This window comes from Oncorhynchus keta, chromosome 9 (assembly GCF_023373465.1).
Source record: "Oncorhynchus keta strain PuntledgeMale-10-30-2019 chromosome 9, Oket_V2, whole genome shotgun sequence".
NCBI classification, from domain to species: domain Eukaryota; kingdom Metazoa; phylum Chordata; class Actinopteri; order Salmoniformes; family Salmonidae; genus Oncorhynchus; species Oncorhynchus keta.
Genome location: NC_068429.1, coordinates 18,771,668 through 18,784,625, shown reverse-complemented (window position 1 = coordinate 18,784,625; position 12,958 = coordinate 18,771,668). Strand labels below are relative to the sequence as shown.

Here is a 12,958-nt window from a genome sequence, read left to right as displayed (position 1 = left end):
CTGTATGAGTTCTACTAATTCTTATCGAGCTGTATGAGTTCTACTAATTCTTATCAAGCTGTATGTTGGTCCCATGTTTCATGAGCTGAAATAAAAGTTCCCAGACATTTTCTTATACGCACAAAAAGCTTATTTCTCTAAAATGTTGTGCACAATTTAGTTTACATTCCTGTTAATGAGCATTTCTCATTTGCCAAGATAATTCATCCATCTAACAGGTGTGGCATATCAAGAAGCTAATTAAACAGCATGATCATTACACAGGTCCACCTTGTGCTGGGGACAACAAAAAGCCACTCTAAAACGTGCAGTTTTGTCACACAACACAATGCCACAGATGTCTCAAGTTTTGAGGGAGCGTGCAATTGGCCTGCTGACTGCAGGAATCTCCACCATAGCTGTTGCCAGATAATTGAATGTTCATTTCTCAACCATAAACCGCCTATAACGTTGTTTTAGAGAATTTGGCAGTACATCCAACTGGCCTCACAACCACAGATCACGTGTATGGCGTTGTGTGGGCGACGTTGTGAACAGAGTACCCCATGGTGGCGGTGGGGTTATGGTATGGGTAGGCATAAGCTACGGCCAGCGAACACATTTGCTTTCATCGATGGCAATTTGAATGCACAGAGATACCGTGACGAGATCCTGAGGCCCATTGTCGTGCCATTCATCCGCCGCCTTCACCTCATGTTTCAGCATGATGATGCATGGCCCCATGTCACAAGGATCTGTAATCTGTAAATTCCCAGTTCTTCCATGGCCTGCATACTCACCAGACATGTCACCCATTGAGCATGTTTGGAATGCTCTGGATCAACGTGTACGACAGCGTGGTCCAGTTCCCGCCGATATCCAGCAACTTCGCACAGCCATTGAAGAGGAGTGGGACAACATTCCACAAGCCACAATCAACAGCCTAATCAACTCTATGCTAAGGAGATGTGGTCCTGCATGAGGCTAATGGTGGTCACACCAGATACTAACAGGTTTTCTGATCCACACCCCTACCTTTTTTCTTAAAGTATCTGTGACTAACAGATGCATATCTGTATTACCAGTCATGTGAAATCCACAGATTAGGGCCAACATTATTTATTTCATTTGACTGATTTCCTTATATGAACTGTAAGTAAAATATTTGAAATTCTTTCATTTTGCGTTTACATTTTTATTCAGTATAATTAGTCCTGTCTAAATAAAATAATTCAAAATATTTCACCAGGAAGCATGACTTAGCCACAAAAGAGAATTTGCTTCTTTTAAGAAAACTGCTGTGGATTGTTTCAAATCACAAGTTTGTTTGGGAAGCCGCAATTTGGGTTGTGTGCTTGGCAATAGGTCTAGCTGATTGAATTCTGGCTGTCAGTGAAAACGGTCTAAAAAATGTGATAAGATAATATGTTGTGAGTTTAATTTAAAATGTTGCATGAAGGAAAGGGGAAGGGGGGTGTGGTGAAGATATCTCAAGAATGCATATTTAGGAAAGTGCCCATTTGGCAATGTCTTATTTCTGTCTTAACTCTCCACATACACAACAAATTTTTTCTTCGCCTCACAAAGTCAACAAAGTCTGTTTTTTGTATCTGTTGCCACTGATAATTCCTCAGTATTTAAAAAATCTTGTCAACACTCCCGGCCTCGATAATCACCAAGCCTAAGTGTGAATTAGTAAAATATCGTGATCTGATGATCCCATATATCCAGTGAAAACATCCTAAAACACAGCTTTCTGTTCCAAACTCATTGGCGCAGGAAATTTTGAGGGCCGGGAATAGGCTAGTTGATACATTGTTGCAAATTTGTTAGGACAGCTTCGAGCCAGACCCTGTGATAATTTGATACAATGCTGAATTTCACTAGCAATAGCTCAAGTTAAGACATATAGAATGGGAGGCAGACAGGTGAAGAGAGCTGAATGTGATTCAAAGGATATTTTCTTCTGATTTTATTTGTCCAGTTTAGGTCTATTTATTTTACTTAGTTGATGAAGGATGTTATAGGACTACTGCTGCATTGATCTATAGCCTATCTCTGAGTTCCATGCTCATTTCCTTAGCGGCCAATGTATCAATATGTCCATATTGCAGAGGCTAGTGCTCTCGCCATAGTTGAATTTTACTTGTGAGTGTTATGATTAACCACGTGACAATGATTTTCAGAAACTAAAATGTTATTATTGACATGAAAATGTTCCATGAAAATGTGCATGCAGTTGAAGTCGGAAGTTTACATACAGATTGGAGTCATTAAAACTTGTTTTTCAACCACTCCACAAATTTCTTGTAAACAAACTATAATCTTTGCAAGTCGGTTAGAACATCTACTTAGTGCATGACACAAGTCATTTTTCCAACAATTGTTTACAGAGATTATTTCACGTATAATTCACTGCATCACAATTCCAGTGGGCCAGAAGTTTACATACACTAAGTTGACTGTGCCTTTAAACAGCTTGGAAAATTCCAGAAAATTATGTAATGGCTTTAGAAGCTTCTGATAGGCTAATTGACATCATTTGAGCCAATTGGAGATGTACCTGTGGATGTATTTCAAGGCCTACCTTCAAACTCAGTGCCTCTTTGCTTGACATCATGGTAAATCAAAATAAATCAGCCAAGAGCTCAGAAGAAAAATGTGTAGACCTCCACAAGTCTGGTTCATCCTTGGGAGCAATTTCCAAATGCCTGAAGGTACCACGTTCATCTGTACAAACAATAGTATGCAAGTATAAACACCATGGGACCACGCAGCCGTCATACCGCTCAGGAAGGTGATGCGTTCTGTCTCCTAGAGATGAACGTACTTTGGTGTGAAAGTGCAAATCAATCCCAGAACAACAGCAAAGGACCTTGTGAAGATGCTGGAGGAAACTGGTACAAAAGTATCGATATCCACAGTAAAACGAGTCCTATATCGACATAACCTGAAAGGCCGCTCAGCAAGGAAGAAGCCACTGTTCTAAAACCGCCATAAAAAAGCCAGACTACGGTTTGCAACTGCACATGGGGATAAAGATTGTGTTTTTTTGGGAGAAATGTCCTCTGGTTTGATGAAACAAAATGGCCATAATGACCATCGTTATGTTTGGAAGAAAAAGGGGGAGGCTTGCAAGCTGCAGCATCATGTTGTGGGGGTGCTTTGCTGCAGGATGGACTGGTGCACTTCACAAAATAAATGGCATCATGAGGCAGGAAAATGATGTGGATATATTGAAGCAACATCTCAAGACACCAGTCAGGAAGTTAAAGCTTGGTCGCAAATGGGTCTTCCAAATGGACAATGACCCCAAGCATACTTCCAAAGTTGTGGCAAAATGGCTTAGGGACATCAAAGTCAAGGTATTGGAGTGGCTATCACAAAGCCCTGACCTCAATCCTATAGAACATTTGTGGGCAGAACTGAAAAGGCATGTGCGAGCAAGGAGACCTACAAACCTGACTACGTTACACCAGCTCTGTCAGGAGGAATGGGCCAAAATTCACCCAACTTATTGTGGGAAGCTTGTGGAAGGCTACCCGAAACGTTTGACCCAAGTTCAACTATTTAAAGGCAATGCTACCAAATACTAATTGAGTGTATGTTTTCTTTTGACCCACTGGGAATGTGATGAAAGAAATAAAAGCTGAAATAAATCATTCTCTCTACAATTATTCTGACATTTCACATTCTTAAAATGTGAAACTGACCTAAGACATGGATTTTTTTACTAAGATTAAATGTCAGGAATTGTTAACAATTGAGTTTAAATGTATTTGGCTGTGTATATAAATGTCCTACTTCAACTCTATGTACATATTCATAACTGGAACGCAGATCGGTAGAAAAGGTAGGATAAATTGTAAGCTTCCCCAAACTTTTAAAAAACGGGCCCGCCTATGATAATCAAAAGGCCTGTCCAACTGATTCGTTCTGGCGCCGGGTCTGACTGTATGATGTGGTTCCCCAGGTGATCGAACGGTATGTGTCCGGGGGGATGTGTGGGTACGACCTCGAGGGAAGTCCCATCTGGTACGATGTCATTGGGCCCCTGGACCCCAAAGGTCTGCTGCTGTCCTGCACCAAACAGGACTTCATGAGGACCAAGATCAGAGACACAGAAATGCTCCGCAGAGAGTGTCAGAAACAGACAGAGAAGGTACACTTTGAACTAACCTGCTCTTATATGTATGTCAATATTAACAGAATTGAGCACAAACAGTGCCTTCTGAAAGCATTCACACTCCTGGACTTTTTCCACAGTTATTTGTTTTACAGCCTAAATATAAAATGGATTACATGTAGATTCTTTGTCACTGGCCTACACACAATACCCCACAATGTCAAAGTGGAATTATTATTATTTTTTTCATTTTGACAAATTAATTTTACAAATGAAAAGCTCAAATGTCTTGAGTCAATAAGTATTCAACCCCTTTTTTATGGCAAGCTTATATACAATCAGGAGTAAAAATGTGCTTAACAAGTCACATAATAAGTTGCATGGACTCACTTTGTGTGCAGTAATAGTGTTTAACATGATTTCTGAATGACTACCTCATCTCTACACCCCACACATACAGTTTATCTGTAAGGTCCTTCAGACAAACAGTGCATTTTAAATACCAATTCAACCACAAAGACAAGGGAGATTTTCCAGTGCCTCGCAAAGAAGGGCACCTAGTTGTAGTTGGGTACAAATAAAAAGTAGACATTGAATATCCCATTGAGCATGGTGAAGTTATTAATTGTACTTTGGATGGTGTATCAATACACCCAATCACTACAAAGAAACAGGAGTCCTTCCTTGCTCAGTTGCCTGAGAGGAAAGAAACTGCTCAGGGATTTCGGCCATTGAGATCAGTGGTGACTTTAAAACAGTTTAATGGCTATGATAGGAGAAAACTGAAGATGGATCAACAACATTGTAGTTACTTGACAATACGAACTTAATTGACAGATTGAAAAGAAAGAAGCATGTACAGGATAAAAATATTCCAAAACATGCATCCTGTTTGCAACTAGGCACTAAAGTACTGCAAAAAATGTGGTAAAGCAATGAACGTTTGGTCCTGAATACAAAGCATTATACAGTATTTGGGACAAATCGAACACAATACATAACTGAATACCACTCTTCATATTTTCAAGCATGGCGGTGGCTGCATCATGTTATGGGTATGCTTGTCATCGGCAAGGACAAGGGAGTATTTAGGTTAAAAAGAAACTGAATAGAGCTAAGCACAGGCAGAATCCTAGAGAAAAACCTGGTTCAGTCTGCTTTCCAACAGACACTGGGAGACAAATACACCTTTCAGCAGGACAATAACCTAAAATACAATGTGGACACCTGCTCGTCGAACATCTCATTACAAAATCATGGGCATTAATACGGAGTTGGTCCCCCCTTTGCTGCTATAACAGCCTCCACTCTTCTGGGAAGGCTTTCTACTAGATGTTGGAATATTGCTGTGGGGACTTGCTTCCATTCAGCCAAAAGAGCGTTAGTGAGGTTGGGCACTGATGTTGGGCGATTAGGCCTGGCTCGCAGTCGGCGTTCCAATTCATCCCAAAGGTGTTTGATGGGATTGAGGTCTGGGCACTTTGTAGGCTAGTCAAGTTCTTCCACACAGATCTCGACAAACCATTTCTGTATGGACCTTGCTTTGTGCACGGGGGCATTGTCATGCTGAAACAGGAAAGGGCCTTACCCAAACTGTTGCCACAAAGTTGGAAGCACAGAATCGTCTAAAATGTGATTGTATCCTGTAGGGTTAAGATTTCCATTCACTTCAACTAATGGGCTGCTAGCTTTACACCACTCCAGCCGACACTTGGCATTGCGCATGGTGATCTTAGGCTTGTGTGTGGCTGCTTTCCCATGGAAACCCATTTCAGCTCCTAACGAACAGTTCTTGTGCTGACACTGCTTCCAGAGGCAGTTTGGAACTCGGTAGTGAGTGTTGTAACTGAGGACAGATGATTTTTATGCACCTAGCGCTTCAGCACTCAGCAGTCCAGTTCTGTGAGCTTGTGTGGCCTATCACTTCGCGGCTGAGTCGTTGTTGCTCCTAGACGTTTCCACTTCACAATAACAGCACTTACAGTTGACCATGGCAGCTATAGCAGGGCAGAAATTTGACAAACTGACTTGTTGGAAAGGTGTCATCCTATGATGATGCCACATTGATTAGGCCATTCTACTGCAAATGTTTGTCTATGGAGATAGCATGGCTGCTCGGTTTTATACATCTGTAAGCAACAGATGTGGCTGAAATTGCCAAATTTCCTCATTTGAAGCGATGTCCACATACTTTTGGCCTTGTAGTGTATGTAGATGAGATTCTTTCAATACGTTTTCAAACATTTCTAAAAACATGTTTTCACTTTGTCATGATGGAGTATTGTGTGCAGATGAGGGAGAAAATATATATATTTAATCGATTTTGAATGTATCACACGAAATGTGGAATATGTATTACAGTATGACAGGCCTTTATTCTAATCTCAGAATGCCAGAAGCAGACAGAGAAGCTTTGACTGAGTATGATTTATTACATATATATTCAATAAGATAAGGCTTTATTTATTACAGTGCCAGAGACAGTACAGACAGACATTCATTAAAGAGATTTTTGCAACACCAAGAGTTGTGGGTTTGATTCCCGCTAGGGCCACCCATACATAAAATGTATGCACCCATGACTGTACGACGTTTTGGATAAAAGTGTCTGCTAAATGGTGTATAATATTGTTATTATTATTATTATATAGAAGAACGAGAGGTTTGACCTAAAACGCTCTTAAAAATATCCCCCACCCCTTTTTCACTCTCTCTCGCTCTCTCTCTCCCCTCCCCATCCCTCCCCACCTCCTCTCCTTCTCCCTCTCTCAGTTGGGCGTTAATGTGGAGACGATAACCCTGATCTATGACTGTGAGGGACTGGGCCTGAAGCACCTGTGGAAGCCTGCTTTAGAGGCCTATGGAGAGGTGAGCCCACTGAATTAAATAGATTAGAACATAATATATACACATAATGGTTCTAAATAGTACCAGATATGGGTTCTTTGGCTTGTAACCATAGCAGCAACCTTTTTGGTGCTATATACAACCCAAAAATGGATTCTGCTATGGTTACAACCCTTTTGGGGTTATATAGAACCCTGTTTTATGGTTCTTTATGGAAACGTTATGTAGTAGGGTTCTAAACTCAGCAAAAAAAGAAACATCCTCTCACTGTCAACTGCATTTATTTAAAGAAAACTTAACATGTGTAAATATTTGTATGAACATAACAAGATTCAACAACTGAGACATAAACTGAACAAGTTCCACAGACATGTGACTAACAGAAATTGAATAATGTGTCCCTGAACAAAGGGGGTGTCAAAATCAAAAGTAACAGTCAGTATCTGGTGTGGCCACCAGCTGCACTAAGTACTGCAGTGCATCTCCTCCTCATGGACTGCACCAGATTTGCCAGCTCTTGCTGTGAGATGATACCCCGCTCTTACAAGGCACCTGCAAGTTCCCAGACATTTCTGGGGGGGAAATAGTCCTAGCTCTCACCCTCCGAACCAACAGGTCCCAGACGTACTCAATGGGATTTAGATCCAGGCTCTTCGCTGGCAGAACACTGACATTCCTGTCTTGCAGGAAATCACACACAGAACAAGCAGTATGGCTGGTGGCATTGTCATGCTGGAGGGTCATGTCAGGATGAGCCAGCAGGAAGGATACCACATGAGGGAGGAGGATGTCTTCCCTGTAACACACAGCATTGAGATTGCCTGCAATGACAGCAAGCTCAATCCGATGTTGCTATGACACACCGTCCCAGACCATGACGGACCCTCCACCTCCAAATCGATCCCACTCCAGAGTACAGGCCTCGGTGTAACGCTCATTCCATCGACGATAAACGCGAATCCGACCATCACCCCTGGTGAGACAGTGAAGAGCCCCTTTTGACAGTCCTGTCTGGTCCAGCGACGGTGGGTTTGTGCCCATAGGCGACGTTGTTGCCAGTGTTGTCTGGTGAGGACCTGCCTTACAACAGGTCTACAAGCCCTCAATCCAGCTTCTCTCAGCCTATTGCGGACAGTCTGAGCACTGATGGAGGGATTGTGTGTTCCTGGTGTAAATTGGGCAGTTGTTGTTGCCAGCCTGTACCTGTTCCGCAGGTGTGATGTTCGGATGTACAGATCCTGTGCAGGTGTTGTTACACGTGGTCTGCCACTGCGAGGAAGATCAGCTGCCCATTCTGTCTCCCTGTAGCGCTGTCTTAGGCGTCACACAGTACGGACATTGCAATTTATTGCCCTGGCCACATCTGCAGTTCTCATTCCTCCTTACAGCATGCCTAAGGCACGTTCACGCAGATGAGCAGGGACCCTGGGCATCTTTCATTTGGTGTTTTTCAGAGTCAGTAGAAAATCCTCTTTAGTGTCCTAAGTTTTCATAACTGTGACCTTAATTGCCTACCATCTGTAAGCTGTTAGTGTATTAACGACCATTCCACAGGTGCATGTTCATTAATTGTTTATGGTTCATTGAACACGCATGGGAAACAGTGTTTAAACCCTTTACAATGAAGATGTGGGAAGTTATTTCGATTTTTATGAATTATATTTGAAAGTCAGGGTCCTGAAAAGGGGACGTTTCTTTTTTTGCTGAGTTTATAAAAAACCTTTCTCAATCTGAAAGGTTCTTTGTAGATCCTGTAGAAGAACCATACAGGTTTTTATTCTGGTCAGTCATATTATATTATATATATTGTAATGAGCCACCTCGCCTACATTTAATTATCACTAAAAGAGCAAAGAACCCTTTTGTGAACTTTAAAGAACCATTGAAGAACAGAACTCAAAGGGTTATTTGAGTAATTATGGCTCCACATAGAACCATCACCCTTCCTTAAGATCCCTTGGGGAACCCTCATCTTTTAGTGTTTATGCATCTCTATGGGTGAGACCACCATGAATAGAAATGTCTGAAAAACAAAGTGTCTGTCTGGCTGGCTGTTGTCTGTCTTGCTGGCCGTCTGTCTGTGTGGGCTGTTGTCTGTCTGTTGCTGGCTGGCTGTCCCTCGCAAATAATGTTGCAGATTCTTACCATGTTTGAGGAGAACTATCCTGAAGGACTCAAGAGGGTGTTTCTCATCAAGAGTGAGTCATCTAGATTCTGCATGTTTGTATGTGTGTATGAGTGCATGTTTTTGTGTGTGTGTGTGTGTGTGTGTGTGTGTGTGTGTGTGTGTGTGTGTGTGTGTGTGTGTGTGTGTGTGTGTGTGTGTGTGTGTGTGTGTGTGTGTGTGTGTGTGTGTGTATCTATGTCTTACAATATCTATCAATAAAATGTCACGGGAGGTTGGTGGCACCTTAATTGGGGAGGACGGGCTTGTGGTAATGGCTGGAGCAGAATTATTTTTGAGCCGTCCTCCCCTCAGCAGCCTCCTGTGTTGTGCGTGCGTCCGGGTGTGTATTTATAGTGCCTCTCTCTCCCTGCAGCTCCTAAGCTATTCCCGATGGCCTACAACCTGGTCAAACACTTCCTGAGTGAAGAGACACGTCACAAGATCATCATTCTGGGATGTGAGTACTGTGTTCCTATATATACTACACACTAGGGAGCAGTTACAGTATATGTGAGGTATTTTTCTTATCAATATGGACTATTGGAATATGGTTTCTGTAAATGAGAAAATATCACCTAATATTGCTCTTTGACATGGTATGTGTCTGTCCAGGGCTCTCCTGTCTAGTCCACGGCTCTCCTACCCTGTTCCTGGAGAGCTACCGTCCTGTAGATTTTTACTCCAACCCTAATCTAATTGGTTGATAAGCTGAATCAGGTTAGTTACAACAGGTAGTAACAACAGTTGGAGCAAAAACCTACAGGAGGGTAGCTGTCCTACAGGAGGGTAGCTGTCCAGGAACAGGGTTGCAGAGCCCTGGTCTGTATCGTTTTGAGATGTCACTTCTCGCCATTAGGGGGCAATCTCACATCAGGTGGTGGTGGGCCAAGTGTACAGCTGTAACAAACATTTGAACCTCCCCTGTCTTTCTCTCCCCCTCTCTTTTCCCCCTCTCTCCGTCTCTAGCTAACTGGCAGGAGGTGTTACTTAAGCACATTGACCCGGAGCAACTCCCGGTGGCGTACGGAGGAACCCTTACTGACCCTGATGGTGACCCTCGCTGTCGAACCATGGTGAGAAAAAGGGAGGGAGGGAGCGAGGTAACTTCCACAAAGCTGTGCACGATCTGAGAGACAAGGCAAGAAGGGATTCTATACCATCAAAAGGAACATCAAGTTCGACATCCAATTAAGATTTGGCTAAAAATAATTGAATCAGTTAAAGAACCCATTGCCCTTTATGGTTGTGAGGTCTGGGGCCCACTCACCAACCAAGAATTCACAAAATGGGACAAACACCAAATTGAGACTGCATGCATTATTTTGATAATAAAATATCCTCCTTGTACAACGTAAAACACCAAATGCAGAGCAGAACTAGGCTGAGACCAGAAAAAAGCTTTTCAATTCTACAACCACCTAAAAGGAAGCGATTCCCAAACCTTCCATAACAAAGCCATCACCTACAGAGAGATGAACCTGGAGAAGAGTCCCCTAAGCAAGCTGGTCCTGGGGCTCTGTTCACAAAGAGACCCCACAGAGCCCCAGGACAGCAACACAATTAGACCCAACCAAATCATGAGAAAACAAAAAGATAATTACTTGACACATTGGAAAGAATTTACCAAAACACAGAGCAAACTATTTGAATGCTATTTGGCCCTAAACAGAGAGTACACAGTGGCAGAATACCTGTCCACTGTGACTGGCCCTAAACAGAGAGTACACAGTGGCAGAATACCTGTCCACTGTGACTGGCCCTAAACAGAGAGTACACAGTGGCAGAATACCTGTCCACTGTGACTGGCCCTAAACAGAGAGTACACAGTGGCAGAATACCTGTCCACTGTGACTGGCCCTAAACAGAGAGTACACAGTGGAAGACCACATGTCCACTGTGACTGGCCCTAAACAGAGAGTACACAGTGGCAGAATACCTGTCCACTGTGACTGGCCCTAAACAGAGAGTACACAGTGGCAGAATACCTGTCCACTGTGACTGGCCCTAAACAGAGAGTACACAGTGGAAGAATACCTGTCCACTGTGACTGGCCCTAAACAGAGAGTACACAGTGGCAGAATACCTGTCCACTGTGACTGGCCCTAAACAGAGAGTGCACCGTGGCAGAATACCTGTCCACTGTGACTGGCCCTAAATAGAGAGTACACAGTGGCAGAATACCTGTCCACTGTGACTGGCCCTAAACAGAGAGTACACAGTGGCAGAATACCTGTCCATTTTGACTGGCCCTAAACAGAGAGTACACAGTGGCAGAACACCTGTCCACTGTGACTGGCCCTAAACAGAGAGTACACAGTGGCAGAACACCTGTCCACTGTGACTGGCCCTAAACAGAGAGTACACAGTGGCAGAATACCTGTCCACTGTGACTGGCCCTAAACAGAGAGTACACAGTGGCAGAATACCTGTCCACTGTGACTGGCCCTAAACAGAGAGTACACAGTGGCAGAATACCTGTCCACTGTGACTGGCCCTAAACAGAGAGTACACAGTGGCAGAATACCTGTCCACTGTGACTGGCCCAGAATACCTGTCCACTGTGACTGGCCCAGAATACCTGTCCACTGTGACTGGCCCTAAACAGAGAGTACACAGTGGCAGAATACCTGTCCACTGTGACTGGCCCAGAATACCTGTCCACTGTGACTGGCCCTAAACAGAGAGTACACAGTGGCAGAATACCTGTCCACTGTGACTGGCCCAGAATACCTGTCCACTGTGACTGGCCCTAAACAGAGAGTACACAGTGGCAGAATACCTGTCCACTGTGACTGGCCCAGAATACCTGTCCACTGTGACTGGCCCAGAATAACTGTCCACTGTGACTGGCCCTAAACAGAGAGTACACAGTGGCAGAATACCTGTCCACTGTGACTGGCCCTAAACAGAGAGTACACAGTGGCAGAATACCTGTCCACTGTGACTGGCCCAGAATACCTGTCCACTGTGACTGGCCCTAAACAGAGAGTACACAACTGGCCCAGAATACCTGTCCACTGTGACTGGCCCAGAATACCTGTCCACTGTGACTGGCCCTAAACAGAGAGTACACAACTGGCCCAGAATACCTGTCCACTGTGACTGGCCCTAAACAGAGAGTACACAGTGGCAGAATACCTGTCCACTGTGACTGGCCCAGAATACCTGTCCACTGTGACTGGCCCTAAACAGAGAGTACACAGTGGCAGAATACCCGTCCACTGTGACTGGCCCAGAATACCTGTCCACTGTGACTGGCTCTAAACAGAGAGTACACAGTGGCAGAATACCTGTCCACTGTGACTGGCCCTAAACAGAGAGTACACAGTGGCAGACTACCTGTCCACTGTGACTGGCCCAGAATACCTGTCCACTGTGACTGGCCCTAAACAGAGAGTACACAGTGACTGGCCCTAAACAGAGAGTACACAGTGACTGGCCCTAAACAGAGAGTACACAGTGACTGGCCCTAAACAGAGAGTACACAGTGACTTGCCCTAAACAGAGAGTACACAGTGACTGGCCCTAAACAGAGAGTACACAGTGACTGGCCCTAAACAGAGAGTACACAGTGACTGGCCCTAAACAGAGAGTACACAGTGACTGGCCCTAAACAGAGAGTACACAGTGACTGGCCCTAAACAGAGAGTACACAGTGACTGGCCCTAAACAGAGAGTACACAGTGACTGGCCCTAAACAGAGAGTACACAGTGACTGGCCCTAAACAGAGAGTACACTGTGACTGGCCCTAAACAGAGAGTACACAGTGACTGGCCCTAAACAGAGAGTACACAGTGACTGGCCCTAAACAGAGAGTACACAGTGACTGGCCCTAAAC

General features: G+C 43.9%; 1 protein-coding gene and 1 long non-coding RNA gene across 33 annotated transcripts in view; one reads left to right on the top strand and one right to left on the bottom strand.

The window, feature by feature from the left end:
- sec14l7 (SEC14-like lipid binding 7) overlaps positions 1–12,958 on the top strand; it is a 29,233-nt gene that overhangs the window by 6,778 nt on the left and 9,497 nt on the right. Inside the window, exons 5-9 of the mRNA XM_052525429.1 lie at positions 3,953–4,141; positions 6,878–6,973; positions 9,090–9,150; positions 9,493–9,576; positions 10,086–10,192. Of these exons, the coding sequence (XP_052381389.1) occupies positions 3,953–4,141; positions 6,878–6,973; positions 9,090–9,150; positions 9,493–9,576; positions 10,086–10,192 (537 nt within the window). The remainder of the gene's footprint in view (positions 1–3,952; positions 4,142–6,877; positions 6,974–9,089; positions 9,151–9,492; positions 9,577–10,085; positions 10,193–12,958) is intronic.
- LOC127931783 (uncharacterized) lies at positions 10,199–12,629 on the bottom strand. 32 transcript variants are annotated; one of them, XR_008142986.1, is made up of 6 exons: positions 12,361–12,629; positions 12,209–12,284; positions 12,002–12,077; positions 11,448–11,925; positions 11,154–11,349; positions 10,199–10,957 (listed from the first exon to the last, which is right to left on the bottom strand). It is a non-coding gene; the product is annotated as an uncharacterized LOC127931783 (long non-coding RNA). The 32 variants fall into 32 exon arrangements; XR_008142958.1 differs by adding an exon at positions 11,056–11,104 and having other exon boundaries at positions 11,448–12,077; positions 12,130–12,629; XR_008142965.1 differs by adding an exon at positions 11,056–11,104 and having other exon boundaries at positions 11,203–11,349; positions 11,448–12,077; positions 12,130–12,629.